The sequence below is a fragment of the Malaclemys terrapin genome, chromosome 13 (genome assembly GCF_027887155.1).
Source record: "Malaclemys terrapin pileata isolate rMalTer1 chromosome 13, rMalTer1.hap1, whole genome shotgun sequence".
NCBI lineage: Eukaryota > Metazoa > Chordata > Testudines > Emydidae > Malaclemys > Malaclemys terrapin.
In genome coordinates this window covers 41,656,753-41,675,186 of record NC_071517.1, presented here as the reverse complement: position 1 = coordinate 41,675,186, position 18,434 = coordinate 41,656,753, and the positions used below count along the sequence as shown (strand labels likewise).

The 18,434-nt window shown below is 49.0% G+C and overlaps 1 protein-coding gene across 1 annotated transcript in view; it reads right to left on the bottom strand.

The window, feature by feature from the left end:
• Positions 1-1,784: 1,784 nt before the first annotated feature.
• The window catches only part of LOC128847386 (zinc finger protein 850-like), a 127,538-nt gene continuing 110,888 nt past the window's right edge, over positions 1,785-18,434 (bottom strand). The window contains exons 6-10 of the mRNA XM_054046777.1: positions 10,945-11,150; positions 10,087-10,174; positions 9,433-9,559; positions 8,695-8,808; positions 1,785-8,381 (exon numbers count right to left, since the gene is read on the bottom strand). Coding sequence (XP_053902752.1) covers positions 5,974-8,381; positions 8,695-8,808; positions 9,433-9,559; positions 10,087-10,174; positions 10,945-11,150 — 2,943 coding nt within the window. The 3' untranslated portion in view covers positions 1,785-5,973. The remainder of the gene's footprint in view (positions 8,382-8,694; positions 8,809-9,432; positions 9,560-10,086; positions 10,175-10,944; positions 11,151-18,434) is intronic.

Here is an 18,434-nt window from a genome sequence, read left to right as displayed (position 1 = left end):
TTAAAGCACATATTTATAGGTTCCCCTCAGTATATCAACGGATACAGCTGAATCTTGTTTATACATTTTCCTTCCCATTATCTTAGTCAGCAGTCCATTCTCCTCTTCAAGCAAGGTTAGAAAACAGCTTCCCATGTAGTTTTCCCATCCGCCTGACACAATCCCCGCTTCTACAAATCTCGAGATGTTAAGGTTAGCCTGTCTTCTGCTCTGTCTCTTAACAACACTAAGATGGCTGCTGCAAATCCCCTCTTCCGTTTTCACACTTCCACATCCCCCCCAGGCTCTTCAGACCCTTCCAGTAACAGCAACTCTGAGCCAAATGCTAGAAAAAGGGCAGAAACAAAGGGGTCACTTTGGGGGATTGTTCCCCATTTCAGTGTAAACCCCTCCCTTAGCAACAGCAGGAGCCCTCTGGTGGCATCACCTAAAGAATGAGCTGCCCTGGACTCCCCAGGCAGCCCTCAGGGACAGGCAGGCAGAAGCTGGTCCCATTGGCCCATCCGCACTCACCGTCCCCCCCCCCGCCCCCCCCCCCCCCGCTCCCCGAGCCAGCAGTGACTCCGGTCTGACTCCGGTGTGGCTGAGATTTGAACCCTGCAGTGAAATCAGATCAGGGCCCCGGGCAGACCCCAAAACTCATGAGACACAGACCCCACCAGCACGGGTGTGTCTGACAATAACACACTGGGAGCTCTGTGTGTGGGTGTCTGGGGGCGGGGGTTGCCTTGTAGCCTCTGTGCCCTGAGGGATTTGTCCCCTGATCACTCCTAAACCTGGCTTGACCAGTTCCAGGAGAAGAAGAGCTTCTCTCCGCCCCTCCCCTCTCGGGTCCCATGCGGCAGAGAAGCTGCCTTGGCATCTCTCCCCCTTCCCCCGCCAGCCTCCCCACATCCCCCCTTCCGTCGCAGTTCCCCACACTCACATCTTCCGCCATTCCAGCCTCGCTCCCCTCAGCCCCACAATCCCCCCGAACCCCCTGCATTGCCCCATCTTCCCTTCAGTGCACCCTCGCCCCCATCCCAGCCCCAGCACCCGCCTTCTGCGCCCCGCCCACCTCTTTATCCTCCTCCCCCTGCAGCCGGTATGTGACAGGGGTGTGGGAGGGTCTCTCTTACCTTCCCTCCGAGCAGGGCCTGCCCTTGGGCAGGGGCTGGCCGGGAAGGTGCCCTGGCCAGACTGGGGGCTCTGCCCTGGGAGAGGCTCCTAGGGATTCTGAGGGGGGCAGTCAGGGCATGGGAAATGGGAGGGGGTGGATAGGGGGCAGGGCCAGGCTGTTTGGGGAGGCACAGCCTTCCCTACCTGGCCCTCCATACAATTTTACTACCCCGATATGGCCGTCGGGCCAAAAAGTTTGCTCACCCCTGTGCTAAGTCCTTTAAGTTACTTTCACCCCTGACCATTGGGAAGGAAACAGACGCATGAGGGGAAGGCTGGCAGCAGAACCTCAAGTCTCCCATGCCAGGGGGAGTTCAGGATTTAGCCAAAACCAACGTCGGTGGAGTTGAGGATGTCGGCTGGTTCCTCTTTTCTGGTTTGCCCTGCGTAACTTGCCTTTCAGGATCAGGATGATGAAAGCCCAATGGTGCCATGCTGGGTCCCAGGAGACAGTGGGTGTGAGACATAGCCCAGGGTACAATCTGGACTGCTGAACTGCTTAATTCTCCATCCCAGGACATGTTTTACACTGCTTCCCAGGGTCAATAAAAATCAATGATTTTTTTTTTAAATCAAGAAAATCAGATTTTTGTTATTTAAATTGGATTTTTTTTATTGGTTTTTGAGGAAATTTTTATCTAAAGATAGTTTTAATTAAGATACATTATAGCTCAAAGATCTCTCATCATGGAATAGGGATTATACATTCCAATTCTATAGTATGAGACAATATAGTCATGTCATGTTTAAGAAAAGTTTTGTAAATGAGTTCCTATATTCATGCATTAAGGACCCAGTCTTATGGGGTTCCAGAGGCTTCTGTATAGATTACTTAGGTTAATCTTTCTATCTACCCAATGGGACTCAGTGCTTAGTCTAGAAGATACCATCAGAGATGCTTAGTTTTCCAGTTCTCAAACTGTGGCTTTGTGTCTCCAAAGGTAACATACTTGTTAACTGTAAAAAGGTTTTAAAATAAATGAATATTTGGAGGTGAGAAATAACAGACCTCACCTCTATTGTCCCTCTGCAACTTTGTGTACACAGAGTCAATCCCTTACCTCAGAATACTGAACATTTTTGTTTTAGTTAAATAAAACAATTTAAATGTCTGTCTGGTGATGTTCTCCTCCTAATACAGCATGGCAAGAAAATCCTACAACTATTAATGATTAACCTCTTGAATTGGAGATAGTTCACCTCCTAATGACTTCATAAATATCTGCTTCAATTACCTTTGGTAATGAAATAACCAAACAAACATGCATTGTCTGATTTAGCTGTAAAACTAATCTGAAAAGTTTTCAAAATAAATCACTGTTTAAAAATGTACAGTGTGTACCTTCTAAAAATGAAACCTACATAGAATCATAGAATATCAGGGTTGGAAGGGACCTCAGGAGGTCATCTAGTCCAACCCCCTCCTCAAAGCTCTATCTCTGCGTTGTGAAGAATATGTATTAAAGGTTATAACAACCAACAAGAATACATTTTTATGTAGAAACCCATGATTAAATCGAGTCTTCCTGACTAGTGATTTAAATGAAATCCACCCTGCTGCTTCCCTGTGTGAACAACAAACCCCCCCACGCTCTGCTCCCACACAGCCACCAGCCTTCAAAGTCACTCCTGGCTGCACTGCACTGAGTGCGACCAGCCAGACACTCAGGAATGTACCAAACGACACAGCAACATCAGCCAGTTCTCTATTCCCAGCCTTGCACCCCGGGAATGTGCATCTTGGACTGCTCAGTCTGTTCACTGTGATGGACAAACTCAGTAATTAGTGGGTCACCCCCACAAAGGGGCCGGATTAGGCCACAGCCTTGTTCTCCCCAGTCAAATCCTCCAAATACTTCCCTGAAAACACACAGGTCCAGACAAAACACTAAAACCAGTTTATTAACTGGAGCAAGGAGGTTTTCAGGGATTACAGGGGAGAAAGATGTAAAAGGTCAGAATGGGTTAAAACTATAAAATTAAAACATGCATTTTAAATCCTAAATTTTACCAAACTAAGGAAGATGTGAAGAAAACAGGATTTCCCACCCCACCCACTCTTGCAGGCAGTTCGCAGCTCTTAGTACCCAGCCTGGATTTCCTTCCAGCCTTGATCCACCCTCCGCAATCCAAGGCTCCTGTTGCCTTTCAAGCCATCTTGTTGCCTTCTGTAAAGATGGGAGAGGAGAGAGAAAAATGGAGGCAATTCTCCCTTGTGCTTTTGTACCACTCTCCTCTTTGAGGTTCGCCCCCCACCCGGGGAGCAGCCGACAATCAGTCTGTGGCCTAAGTGAGCGTCCAGCCGTCCTTCCGGTGAATTGTAACTGTCTTGTTCACAGCTCCACAGCTGGAGAATGGCCGGCTAAGCAATTACTGGCCACTTAGCACCTAGCTGGTGTGCAGGTACCATTGACTGTGGGGAGCTCATCTGTTGGTGTTTTCCAGCTTTTCAGCATGTAACAAACATACAGCAAACTCTCAGAGCTCCATGGACAGTGCTGATAGACATATTTTAATGGGACAATAATATTCAGCAGGCGATGACCTTCCCTATGATACCTCACAAGACATACTTTGGAGAAGAATTATCATTTTGTAAACGTGGTGCCCATAAGAGTGTAGACCAGAGGTTCTCAAATGCATTTCATCAGCCCCCCCCCACCACTTCTTTGTGTCTTTGGTCATTTACACTCCAACCCTCAAAAGCACATATATCACCACCCAGCTCTAATGGCAGAGTGGTTGCTGGCGATGTGCACAGCTTTGAAGGACTCCAATAGCAGCACAGAAGTTAGGGTGGCCACGTGAAAAGTGATATTCCTCCATATAGCTGTTCACAGCAGACTTATCACCCCATTGCCACCCCGACTTCTGTGCTGCTGCTCCAGCTGGGTTTGAGAACCTGAGCATTTATCCCCATCTCCCAGATAGGCCTGTTCCTTCCTCATGAGCCAAGGCCAACTGGGGCCAACAGCCAGTGCTCTTTAAAAAAACAAACAAACAGCCCACACTGATCACGCCTCCCTTGACACATTCCTGTGCCTCTACTGTGCCTCTACTGGGAGGCTCTGCCCACAGTTTGAGAATTGCTAGTGTAGAGAGTCACCGTGGGGATTGGTAGCCAAGATGGCAACACCTGCTCCTTTCCGTCTCCGGGATCCCCAGAGAAAATGTCCGAGCAGGAGAGCGGAACAGATCCGATTAACATTAACCTTGCAAAACACATTTTGGCGATTTCAGCTATAAACATTCCCTCCTTCAGCCCCTACCCCCAGCGAATTCAATGAGACTGAGATAGAATAGGGCAGGTGGTATGGGCGACGGGTATAATCGCTGAATTATTGATCCCTGATTTAACAGAATACAGGAACCCTTTGGATAGCTAAACATAGATTACTACAGTTACCCCTCTTAGAATCATAGAATATCAGAGTTGGAAGGGACCTCAGGAGGTCATCTACTCCAACCCCCTGCTTAAAGCAGGACCAATCCCCAACTAAATCATCCCAGACAGGGCTTTGTCAAGCCTGACCTTAAAAACCTTTAAGGAAGGAAATTAACCTCCCTAGGTAACCCATTCCAGTGCTTCACCACCCTCCTAGTGAAAAAGTTTTTCCTAATATCCAACCTAAACCTACCCACTGCAACTTGAGACCATTACTCCTTGTTCTGTCATCTGGTACCACTGAGAACAGTCTAGATCCACCCTCTTTGGAACCCCCTTTCAGATAGTTGAAAGCAGCTACCAAATCCCCCCCTCTTTCTTCTCTCCTGTAGACTAAACAATCCCCGTTCTCTCAGCCTCTCCTCATAAGTCATGTGCTCCAGCCCCCTAATCATTTTTGTTGCCCTCCGCTGGACTCTTTCCAATTTTTCTACATCCTTCTTGTAGTGTGGGGCCCAAAACAGGACACAATACTCCAGATGAGGCCTCACCAATGTTGAATAGAGGGGAACGATAACGTCCCTCGATCTGCTGGCAATGCCCCTACTTATACAGCCCAAAATGCCATTAGCCTTCTTGGCAACAAGGGAACACTGTTGACTCATATCCAGTTTCTCATCCACTGTAACCCCTAGGTTCTTTTCTGCAGAACTCCTGCCTAGCCATTCGGTCCCTAGTCTCTAGCAGTGAATGGGACTCTTCTGTCCTAAGTGCAGGACTCTGCACTTGTCCTTGTTGAATGTCATCAGATTTATTTTGGTCCAATCCTCTAATTTGTCTACGTCCCTCTGTATCCTATCCCTACCCTCCAGCGCATCTGGTAGTGATCAATGGCTCCATGTCTAGCTAGCAGGCGGTATCAAGCAGAGTGCCCCAAGGGTCGGTCCTGGGGCCGGTTTTGTTCAGTATCTTCATTAATGATCTGGAGGATGTTTAGTGTCATATGCAAACTTGCTGAAGGTGCAATCCACACCATCCTCCAGATCATTAATGAAGATACTGAACAAAACTGCTTGATACCGGCTGCCAACTAGACATGGAACCATTGATCACTACGCGTTGAGCCCGACAATCTAGCCAGCTTTCTATCCACTTTATGGTCCACTCATCCAGCCCATACATTTTTAACTTGCTGGCAAGAATACTGTAGGAGATCATATCAAAAGCTTTGCTAAAGTCAAGGAATAACACATCCACTGCTTTCCCCTCATCCATAGGGCCAGTTATCTCGTCATAGAAGGCAATTACGTTACTCAGACTTGACTTGACCTCTTCTTCCAAGTCTTCAAAAATACACATTTACAGTTCAAACTCTAGCTTATCTAAGGTGGACAAACTTTTAAAATCTCTCTCTAAAAGTTGAATCTGAGTCAATTACATGCAAGTTGCTTAACCCTTTCTTGCCATGTGTCACAGAAGTTTACATCTTGTGTGGATTCTTCAATGTTTAATGAGGTCTGACCTCCGTATGAAACTTTTCCTAGTCCAAGCACCTGTGGAGTCTCTTCTGTGTGGACTGCCTGATGTTGAACAAGGTGTGACATCTGTATGAAACTTTTCCCACAGTGCAAGCACTTATAGGATCTCTCTCCTGTGTGGATTGCCTGATGTTGAACAAGGTGTGACATCTGTATGAAACTTTTCCCACAGTCCAAGCACTTGTGCAGTCTGGCTCCTGTGTGGATTGCCTGATGTTGAACAAGGTGTGACCTCTGTATGAAACATTTTCCACAGTCCAAGCACATGTGGGGTCTCACTCCTGTGTGGATTGCCTGATGTTGAACAAGGTGTGACCTCTGTATGAAACTTTTCCCACAGTCCAAGCACTTGTGAGGTCTCTCTCCTGTGTGTAATGCCTGATGTTTAACAAGGTCTGACCTTTGTATGAAACTTTTCCCACAGTCCAAGCATTTGTGGGGTCTCTCTCCTGTGTGGATTGCCTGATGTTGAACAAGGCATGACCTTCTTATGAAACTTTTCCCACAGTCCAAGCACTTGTGGGGTCTCTGTCCTGTATGGATTGCCTGATGTTCAACAAGGTTTGACTTTCTTCTGAAACTTTTCCCACACTCCAAGCACTTGTGGGGTCTCTCTCCTGTGTGGATTGTCTGATGTTGAACAAGGTTTGACCTCTCTATGAAACTTTTCCCAAACTCCAAGCACTTGTGGGGTCTCTCTTCTGTGTGGAGTGCCTGATGTTGAACAAGGTCTGACCCTTGTATGAAACTTTTCCCACAGTCCAAGCACCAGTGGGGTCTCTCTCCTGTGTGGAGTGCCTGATGTTGAATAAGGTGTGACCTTCTTATGAAACTTTTCCCACAGTCCAAGCACTTGTGCGGTCTCTCTCCTGTGTGGATTGCCTGATGTTGAACAAGGTGTGACCTCTGTATGAAAATTTTCCCACAGTCCAAGCACTTGTGGGGTCTTTCTCCTGTGTGTAATGCCTGATGTTTGACAAGATCTGACCTTTTCATGAACCTTTTCCCACAGTCCAAGCACTTGTGGGGTCTCTCTCCTGTGTGGATTGTCTGATGATAAAGAAGGTGTGACCTTCTTATGAAACTTTTCCCACAGTCCAAGCACTTGTGGGGTCTCTCTCCTGTGTGGATTGCCTGATGTTCAACAAGGGTTGACTTTCTTCTGAAACTTTTCCCACACTCAAAGCACTTGTGGGGTCTCTCTCCTGTGTGGATTGTCTGATGTTGAACAAGGTCTGCCCTTTGTATGAAACTTTTCCCACAGTCCAAGCACTTGTGGGGTCTCTCTCCTGTGTGGATTGCCTGATGATGTACTAGGTGTGACCTCTGTATGAAACTTTTCCCACAGTCCAAGCACCTGTGGGGTCTTTCTCCTGTGTGTAATGCCTGATGTTTAACAAGGTCTGACCTTTTCATGAAACTTTTCCCACAGTTCAAGCACTTGTGGGGTCTCTCTCCGGTGTGGATTGCCTGATGATAAACAAGGTGTGACCTTCTTATGAAACTTTTCCCACAGTCCAAGCACTTGTGGGGTCTCTCTCCTGTGTGGATTGCCTGATGTTCAACAAGGTTTGACTTTCTTATGAAACTCTTCCCACAGTCCAAGCACTTGTGGGGTCTTTCTCCTATGTGGATTGCCTGATGTTTAACAAGGTTTGACCTCTCTGTGAAACTTTTCCCACAGTCCAAGCACGTGTGGGGTTTCTCTCCCATGTGGATTGCCTGATGTTTAACAAGATCTGACCTCTGTATGAAACTTTTCCCACAATCCAAGCATTTATGGGGCTTCTCCCCTGTGTGGCTTAACTGATGTCTAATTATTTGTGTCTTCGAAATGAAACATTTCCCGCACTCGAGGGATTGAGAGGGTTTCTCTCCAGTGTGGCTTCTCCCATGGTTATTAAGATCTGAGAGCTTATTGAAGCTTTCCCCATGGTCCAAGCATCGAAGGGGTTTCTCTTCAGTATGGTTTGTCTGATCTGTCACAAGCTGTGATCTCACAGTGAATTCTTTCCCACACTGAAGGTAGTGCCAGGTTGTCTTTTCCTTGGGGTTTGTCTGCTGCGCTCTGGTATCCTCATCTCCTCCCCCACCATTAATAGATTCATCCACTTTCTTCCCTGGGTGGTTTCCCAGAAGCCTCTCTGACCTGTGCCAACTTCCCCAGGCTTCCGCCTGCTCTAAGTACTGGGAAAAATTCCCTTCAGCTCTTCCCACAAAGGTCCCCTGCGGTTCCGCTTCCCCGGGAACTTCCTCATGATGATTCCCCTCCTCATTCTCACTCCCTCGCTCAGCACCTGCTGGGAGAGACACAATCCGGACAGGAGTCATTGTGCTGGGGAGAAAGAGGAATAGCACAGAGGGAAAAACCAACACAAAGACTGAGCAATTGGACTCCGCCTCCACATCCCACCCAAACACTCACAGGGAAGGAAAGCTGGGAAGCAAATTCCTGCAGATAAGAGGGTGGGTGGAATGGCGTGAGCTATATCTGATGACTGCAGCCCTGTCCTGGCTGAGATGAGGAAGAACTGAGGGCGCTTACTCACACCATATTTTGGGATTCTCATCTTTTTCCTTCATTCCCCAAATGGTTTGTGTGTCAATCCTCACCTGCCCAGGTGCTTCTCGGAAGCCTTCTTTCCTTGCAGGCCTGGAGATCGGGTACCCACGGCTCTTCCCCTCGTTCCATCCAGGCAATCAGCTCAGGTTTGGGAATGGGAAATCCTGTGCAGAGGGTGGAATCAGACCAGATCAGGGTACATGGAGCATTGGTGGAGTATTTGTCAGAAAGGACATGCCGTGAATGGAACCTGTCCCTGCGCTCTGCTGCAGGAATGTGGAATCCAAGAGGATGGGAACAGAGTCACTGAGCCCCCTTGCACAGCGGAATTTGTCTGTGGAGGTGAGTTGAATTATTACTACACTGTCATTAGGTGTTCCCAGGATCTGTGATCTCTGGGGGCATTGCTGACTCACACACAGCTCTGGACTTAAACCCCTGCCTCCTTCTAAACCTGGAGAACCCAGAGCCCTCCCCATGGCTGGAGCTAGTCCCAAAGAGGGAGGTGAACAGGGATTGTATGTGCAGCTAAGAAACAACACAGACAGGACAGTGCTCGATTTATGTCACTTTGAAAGCTGGAGGGGTGGGGATGGTTTAGCTTGAACATTGGGTATTGACACTCATGCCCAATGGAGAAGGCACAGAGGTGCAAATCTCTCTTACACGGCAGCTGTGCATTACGGAACTCACTCCCCTCTGATCTAACTGACATGGGAAGAACATGAGCAGATTCAGACACGCAGACCCCATGGCTTCTAGTATCTGAGGGGACGGGAATCCCTTACCCAGTGTGGTCACCATCTCATAGTTCTCCTGCATGACGTCCCTGTAGAGGGCTCTCTGAGCGGGGTCCAGCAGAGCCCCCTGCCCCTGGGTGAAATACACAGCCACCTCCTCGAAGGTCACCGGCATCTGGAACAGCAAAAGTCCCCCACCCATTACCTGCTGGGGCTCCAGCCACAATCCCACTAGTCACGCAGGAGGAAGGATAAAGAAATGGAAGCTCTGGGAGCGCCAGAGTAGCAGAATCCCACCCCCACCCTGCTCAGAGCAGCCAGGAGGCTTCAGGGGGTGAGAAGAAGGTGAGAGATCCTTGTCCTCCCCAGGACACAGAGCAGGGCAGTATATTCTCATTTCTCACACACCTGCAGACACAGGCTGATATGGGAAGCAGAGCTCTGAGGTAGAGACAGGGACAGGAATCCCAACAGCTTCCCTTCATAATTCACAGCAGCCTCAGGCTAGTGGGGTCTCACTCCAGCACTGGGAGCCTTGAAAATGTTCTCAGTCCTGTGCAAGGGGTTGTATCCTGTTTGAGAAATGGGGGAATGTCCCATCTCCCCTCCCCCATCACCAGTGGACCCACTCAGAAAATCAGCAGGTTTATCACACCCTGTCTCCTCCCTGCCACTCCCCTACCTGAGCTGAAAATCCCCTACCTGAGCTGGTTCCATCACAGACATTTCCCTTCCCTGCATCCTGGAAGATGGGCCAATCTGGAGCGAAACATGGACGTGATTCCTCTGCCTGTTGGGGCAAGAGGGGCGATGGGGGAGGTTACAGAAGGGGCTTCAGTCCATGTCACACCCCGATTCCCCCCCAGACTCTTCAGACCCTCCCAGTAACAGTATCTCTGAGCCAAATGCTAGAAAAAAAACAGAACTAAAGGGGCCACTTTGGGGGATTTTCCCACACTGCCGTGTAAACTCCTCTCCCTTAGGAGCAGCAGGAGCCCTCTGGTGGCATCACATAAAGAATGAGCTGCCCTGGACTCCCCCAGCAGCCCCCAGGGACAGGCAGGCAGAGGCTGATCCCATTGGCCCATCCACACTCCCTGCCTGCCCAAAGCAGCAGTGACTCCGGTGTGGCTGAGATGTGAATCCTGCCCAGAAATCAGACCAGGACCCTGGGCGACCCCAAAACTCATGAGACACAGACCCCACCAGCACGGGTGTGTCTGACAGTAACACCCTGGGAGCAGGGTGTGGGTGTGGGTGTGGGTGTGGAGGGATGGGTTTTGCCTCAGTTCCCCGCCAGTCTCCCCACACCCCCCTTCCCTCGCAGTGCCCCCCCCACATCATCCCCCATTCCAGCCTCGCTCCCCTCAGCCCCACAATCCCCCCGATCCCTCCGCATCGCCCCATGTTCCCTTCAGTGCGCCCCCGCCCCCATCCCAGCCTGCCCCCCCGCATCCCCAGCACCCGCCTCCTGCGCCCTCACTGCCTGCCCTCACCCCCTGCACCTCTTTATCCTCCTCCCCCTGCAGCCCGGGTGTTCTGGGGGCGGGTCTCTCTCACCTTCCCTCCGAGCGGGGCCCCCTGGGGCAGGGGCCGGGCCGGGAAGGGGCCTGGCCGGGCTGGGGGCTCTGCCCTGGGAGAGGCTCCTGGGGAGCAGCGGGAAGGGCCCTGCTGGAGATTCCCCTCTCCCGGCTGCAGCCCGGGCTCCGGGCTCCCAGCACCAGCCGCCGGGGCTCGGGGATCTCGCCAGGAGCCTGGAGCCAGAGTCACCGCAGCGGCTGCGAGTCACTTCCTGCTGCCGGGCCTGAGCCCAGCGATCGCTCCCCCAGAGCCGCCTCCCAGCTGCTCCTGGGTCCTAGCGATCAACCCATCGCGCTGCAGCATCTCTGTGTCCGGCTCCTGTTACACTCACAGGCTCTATGGTCAGAAGGGCCCATCATGAGCTTCTAGCCCAGGGATTCTCACGACCAAATTTGGTGGCCTCAGAGTGTGGCCAGCAACTCTCACTGGTGGCCACTCTGACACTTTCCCTATAATCCTAACTAACTTTACGGGAAACCAATAAGTCTGCTGATTATCTAGAGGTCCTTATCATCCTAGATTGAGCATGTTTCCTAGAAGTAAAATAGGGAATAAACAAAAAAGTTTTCAGTCGGATTGGTATGAAAAGTACAGGTGATTAGAATATAACACCTCAAAGGACGCAGCATTTTGCTTTTACTGCCGTTTCTTCTCCTCTAATGATGCAGCAAACAAAGGTCACACTGATCCAGCATTTATTGATAAGGGATTCAGAAACTGGCTAACGAATGTTTTAAAAACCACCAACTGTCAAAATCTCATGTGTTGAGCTGTTCTTCATGGTCAAGTTTTAATGAAGGGAAAGCTATTGATGTATTGTTGGATGAGGGCAAGCAGGCTTATCTGTCTAAACAAGAAGAATGGTGCCATAACCGAAGTGTAATGGAGTGACTGATTGACATTGTTCTGTGTTTGGCGAAAGGCGGGAGACCATTCAGGGGTCACAATGAAAAAGCTGACAGTTTTGAGAAAGGTTTATTTCTAAATCTTGTCAATATGCTCCAAAAACATGATCCCGTAATGGCAAAGCATGTGCAACAATCTCCTCGAAACGCTACCTATCTGAGTAATCGCATCCAAAATGATTTAATTGTGGTCTTGCACAACGTTGTGCCACAAAAGATTGTGTCTTCACTATATGAAAAAATGGTCTCAATAATTGCTGACAACACTACTGACTGTGGACACCATGAACAGATGTCCGTTGTGGTGCGGTATTTTGACAATGAAAAACATAGTCCAGTTGAACATTTTGTGTCTGTTCAGAGACTATTAACAGTTGATGCTCAGTCTATTTTTGACCAGTTAAATGACGTCCTTGGCAGTCTTAAAATTGACTGGTCATCAGTGATGTCTGTCTGTTTTGATGGTGCATCTACTATGTCTGGATGTACTGCAGGAGTTCAAATGAAATATAAAGAAAGAAACAGTGAAATACTCTATGTACACTGCTATGCGCATTGTTTGAACCTCGTCCTAGTAGATGCATGCACTTCAAGTAAACAAAACAGAACTGTCTTTGATTTTTTTAGTGTTATTCAGACTCTTTATGCCTTCATGGAGGGGAGTCCTGTGCGACATGCAGTAATGGAGAAGATTTCACAAGAAGAAGGATCCCAGTTGAAGACTTTGAAGTCACTGTCAAACACAAGATGGGCATGCAGAGCAGAAGCAGTGGCTGCTGTAAAACAAAACTACTCCATCATTTTACAAGCTTTACAAGAGATTATCGAAACAACTCACCTTGCTGATGTTAAAATAAAAGCCAGGGGCCTTATCCATGAACTAAATTCATTCAAGTTCATCTTTGCCTTTCACATGATGCACCCTATTCTCCAGATGGTGGTAAAAGTGAGCAAGGCTATTCAAGAACCAGATCTCAACTTACTTACTGCAATGACAGGGGTGAAAAGCTTGCGTAACTATTTGGCTGTGATGAGAAGTAGTCCATAATATTTTCAATCTATTTTCAATGACAGTGTGAAAAGGTGTGTAGAGACTGATATATCGATTCCCCCAGTTAAGAAGAGAAAAACGTCCACTCGTATTGATGACGCGTTTGAGTCCCAGCATCACTTTGATACAAAAGAGGAGCAGGAGAGAATAACTTCATTTTACCCACTCCTAGACTCAATGATTACCGGCATTGACCAGTGATTTGAACAGGAGACGTGTAAAATTGTGACTGCAATGGGAAAACTGCTGAGCTTAGACATTGGCAGGGATGATATGAGAATCATTGCCAACAAATTTAAAGTGTCCTTGGATGAGTTGGAAGCTGAAGTCGGATTGCTTCGGGGTTATAACGGATCTGTTCCTAAAGGTAGCACTACGAACACCACCAGACAGTGGCTTGACTGGCTAAAGGAATCGGATCAGTCTTCCATGTTCCAGGCTTTTTATAAATCTATTCAATGCTTTGCAGCTTACCTGTTACAAGTTGTTCACGTGAAAGAGCCTTTTCGAAACTAGCACATGTAAAAAACAAACTAAGGCCTTTGCTACACTTGCAGATGTACAGCGCTGTGAGTTAAACCTGACTTCGTACAGCTGAGTAGGGAAAGCACTGCAGTCTGTCCACACTGACAGCTGCCCAGCGCACTGTCATGGCCACATTTGCGGCAATTGCAGCGCTATTGGGAGCGGTGCATTATGGGCAGCTATCCCACAGAGCACCTTTTCCCATTCTGGCGCCGTGGGTTGTGGGAAGGGTGTGTGGGTGCGGGGGATTCTGGGTACTGTCCCAATGCCCCGTGATGCATTGCTTCACATCCCAGAAATCCCTTTGTTTCCGTCCACCTTTGGCGCCATCTTTCAACGGTTTCTGTGCAGCGCGATCTGTCTGCGGGAAATGGAGTCCAAACTGCCAAGGCGTATGCTGACGAGTCTCGCCAGCACGTCACGTTTGGCTGTTGAACTATTCCTTAAGATCCAAAGTGACAGTGAGAGTGAGGGTGAGGAGTCTGACGATGCTGTCGAGCCGCGTAACGCATATGACACGAAATTGCTTGTGGCATTCACGGACATGCTCAGCACCGTGGAACGCCGCTTTTGGGCTCAGGAAACAAGCACCGAGTGGTGGGATCACATCGTCATGGAAGTCTGGGATGATGAGCAGTGGCTGCAGAACTTTCGGATGAGAAAAGCCACTTTCATGGGACTGTGTGAGGAGCTCGCCCCCACCCTGCGGCGCAAGGACACGAGATTGAGAACTGCCCTGCCAGTGGAGAAGCGGGTAGCTATTGCAATCTGGAAGCTGGCAACTCCAGACTGCTACCGGTCGGTCGCAAACCAGTTTGGAGTGGGAAAGTCGACCGTTGGAATCGTGTTGATGCAAGTTTGCAAGGCCATTAATGGCATCCTACTCAGAAGAACCGTGACTCTGGGTAACGTGCAGGAAATAGTGGATGGCTTTGCACAAATGGGGTTCCCTAACTGTGGAGGGGCGATAGATGGGACGCACATTCCTATTCTGGCACCACCCCACCTAGGATCCGAGTATGTTAATCGGAAGGGGTATTTCTCTATGGTTCTCCAGGCACTTGTGGATCACCGTGGGCGTTTCATTGACATTAACACAGGCTGGCCCGGAAAGATGCATGACGCACGCATCTTTCGGAACACTTGGCTGTTCAGGAAGATGCAGGCCGGGACTTTTTTCCCAGAGCGGAAGATCATGGTAGGGGAAGTTGAAATGCCCATTGTGATCCTTGGAGATCCCGCTTACCCTCTAATGCCATGGCTCATGAAACCCTACACAGGGAGCCTTGACAGCAGCAAGGAACGGATCAACTACAGGCTGAGCCGGTGCCGAATGACTGTGGAGTGTGCCTTTGGCCGTTTAAAGGTCCGCTGGCGATCTCTGTATGGGAAGCTGGACTTGTCTGAAAACAGCATCCCCGCGGTTATATCCGCGTGCTGTGCCCTCCATAATATTTGTGAAGGGAAGGCTGAAAGCTTCACTCAGGCATGGACCTCTGAGGTTGAACACCTGGAGGCTGAATTTGCACAGCCAGAGAGCAGGGCTATTACAGGGTCCCAGCGCGGGGCTGCAAGGATTAGGGATGCCTTGAGGGAATAATTTGAGGCTGAAAACCAGCAGTGATATCTGGTGCCCTGCACGTGAGTGAAGTGCAGTAGTTCCAATCTTTAGGAATCAGTGTCTGCTACGCAGACAAGCAGACTTGCAGTGCCTGTTTATTTCCTGGGCTAAGGAGTCTTTTACTTTATGCAATAATAAAAAATGTTTTCAAAGCCAAAGAATCCATTTATTGAAAAGAAAAAAAAATTTATTGAAAAGAAACAATGGGGTGGAGTGGGGAACGGTACAATCACAGATTCACGTATGTCCTGTCTGGTGTGGTGTGCAGTGAGTGCTGCACTTCAGGACAGCTATACTGCATGGTACTGGGGGTTGAGTACACAGGGTAAGGGTCGTGGTTTTCAGGGCTAGGTGGTGAAGATACTGGTGTTGGGGGCAGCGTGTGGCGTTAAGAACACGGAAGTTGGGGAAAGTGGGTTGGAGGTGACAGTGGGACACAACGGAAAGAGTTTTGGGACAATGGCTGTAGTGGGGGGGAGGCGTTTGCGTTTGTGGTAGTGCTCCTCTTTCTGCATGGCTACTAGCTCCTGGATAGCATCTGCTTGGCGCTCCAGGATGCTTATGAGCCTATCAGTGCTTTGCTGCCGGTGCGCTGCGTTTTCCTGGCGGATCCTGCTTTCTCTCTCCTTCTTTCTCATTCTCTTTAATAGATTGCCGCATAACTTCTTGCAGCATGTCTTCTTTGCTTTTTCGCGGTCTCTTCCTGAGTCTTTGCAGTCTCTGAGCAGGTGATAAGAGGGACGGCTGAGGTCTCAAGGTTGATGCAGCTGTATAGGCAAAATACAACATTTAACAGAGGCAGCATTGTTTATACCAGACAGAGTAATGATTCCCCCTGCACTTAAGGAGTAGAAAACACACAGGGTCTACACAATAGCATAATTTTCCCGTCCGAAACAAAGCACACATATCCCACGGGAGCCTCAAAATGGTGAGTAAGGGGGACTGATTGTTTGAGGGCTGGGCTGCACTGTCCTCTGGGTGTCTGTGCCTTGGGGACAGTCAACAGCTTCAGGGGGCACCTACAGTGAACACTGTCCCAACATTTTCCACAGTAGTGCGTCCTGGACGATATCTCGCTGCTGAGAGTGACCTGGGAAGCAAGGGAGGGTCTTCTACTGCAATGCGGCTTCTGCCCTGGCCCATATGCAGCTTGCCTGTGTGCAGCAATGGTCCCCACGCCCCTCGCGGCACAGTGGCGCGGACACGTTAGCCTGGCTGGGACAAGGACCACGGTGGCTCTCCTGATAAACCTGCGCAAGCGCATTGCACACGTTCTGGATGAGACATTCGAGGAGATTACCGAGGCCGATTACCGCGATGTGATAAACCACATCAATGCACTATTCCGCATCTAGGCATGCATGCCTAACCCTCCTCTCCCAAAGAGCCCGCACAGAAAAAATTCCTTCCCGAAAAAAAAAACCACTTACCGGGAACCTGCTCTTCTGTTTGTCCTCCACCAAGTACCGGCTGCTGCGACTGGCTACCTTCCTCCAGGCTCGAGAAGAGCTCCTGGCTGCATGGCTCCAGGGATTCCAGGGTGTCTCCACCCGGCCCACCAGCATCACTTGCGTTTTCCTCCTCCTCCTCCTCCCCCCCCCCCACCGGCTCGGAAGTGTCCATGGTGGTGCTCGGAGTGGAGGTGGGGTTAACCCCAAGTACCGCATCCAGCTCTTTGTAGAATCGGCAGGTCACTGGGGGAGCAAACGAGCGGCCGTTTGCGTTGCTGACTTTGCGGTAGGCACTCCGCAGCTCCTTCACTTTAATCCTGCACTGCAGGGCATCCCGGTCATGGCCCCTTTCCATCATGTCCTTTGATACCTTCCCGAAGGTATCGTAATTCCTACAGCTGGAGCGCACCTGGTACTGGACAGCTTCCTCCCCCCAAACTCTGATGAGGTCCAGCAACTCGCCATTGCTCCATGCTGGGGCTCGCTTGGCGCATGGAGGGATGGTCACCTGGAAAGATTCGCTGATAGCACTCCACACCACGCCGGGCTGAGCAAACAGGAAGGAGATTTTTACAATTCCCGGGGAATGTAAAGGGTGGGTCACATGATTGGTTACCTGAGGCCAGGGCAGTAGAGTTTGAACTGATGACCAGAGTGGCTAGAACAGGCATTGTGGGATACTGCTGAATAATTCTGGAGGCCATTCACAGTGCATTGGGCGGCCACACTGGCGCCGCAGCGCTACAGCGGCAGCGCAATAGTTGCTATTCCTCTCAGAGAGGTGGCGTACATGCAGCGCTGCAAATGCCTTGCCAGTGTGGACGGGGAGTGAGTTACAGCGCTGGGAGAGCCTTTACAGCGCTGTAACTCGCAAGTGTAGCCAAGGCCTAAGAAGTACAATGTCCCAACAGCGCCTCAACTCACTCATGATTTTGTACATTGAACAAGAATTGGCTTCGTCAGTTAATTACAATGATGTGATTGACGAATTTAAGTCCATAACACCTGGTGAGTGACATCTCATTCTCTAGGACAGGAAGATGAAGAAACCTTAATCTGTTTTGGTCAATTTGGGTTAGCTCATTATCTGGTTAAAGATAAAGATCATGAAAATTGACTATATCTTTGTATAAACCTGGTTATCACTACAGCAAAAATTTGGTATTTTGTGTCTAATATTTAAGTTTGTATTTTTAAGTAAAGTTTAGTTGTTAATTTAGAAAAGTTAAGTTTTAGTTTCTTTAGTTTGTTTGATGAATAAAAATAATGTCCTTTATGACTGAGTATTCAATAAATGTTCGCCTTTAAAAAAAAAAATCCCTGGGTGCACATCCTAATGAAATGTGCTGTGCATGCCTATGGTCTTCTGTGTGGCATCTCCCATGGTTATTAAGGTCTAAGCAGTTCCTGAAACTTGCCCACGGTCCAAGCATTGAAGGGGTTTCTCTCCAGTATGGACTGTCTGATGTGTAACAAGCTGTGATCTCACAATGAATCTTTTCCCACACTGCAGGCAGTGCCAGGGTGTCTCTTTCTTGGGGTTTGTCAGCTGCGCTCTGGGATCCTCCTCTCCTCCCCCACCGTTAATAGATCCATCCACTTTCTGCCCTGGGTGGTTTCTCAGCAGCCTCTCTGGGTGTTACTCTGTATAAAGGTTATACAGGGTAATTTCCTAAGTGTTCGCCCTCTTTATCACTAAGAGAGATATGCACAAACTGTTTGCCCCGCCCATCAGTAACAATTACTCATACTAGGTTTATTAATAAGCAAAAGTGATTTTATTAAGTATAAAAAGTAGTGGTTTTAAGTAATAAAAGACAGAACAAAGAAAGTCACGAAGCAAAATAAAACAACATGCAAGGCTAAGCTTAATACACTAAGAAACTGGTTACAAATAATAGTTGGGGGCCCTG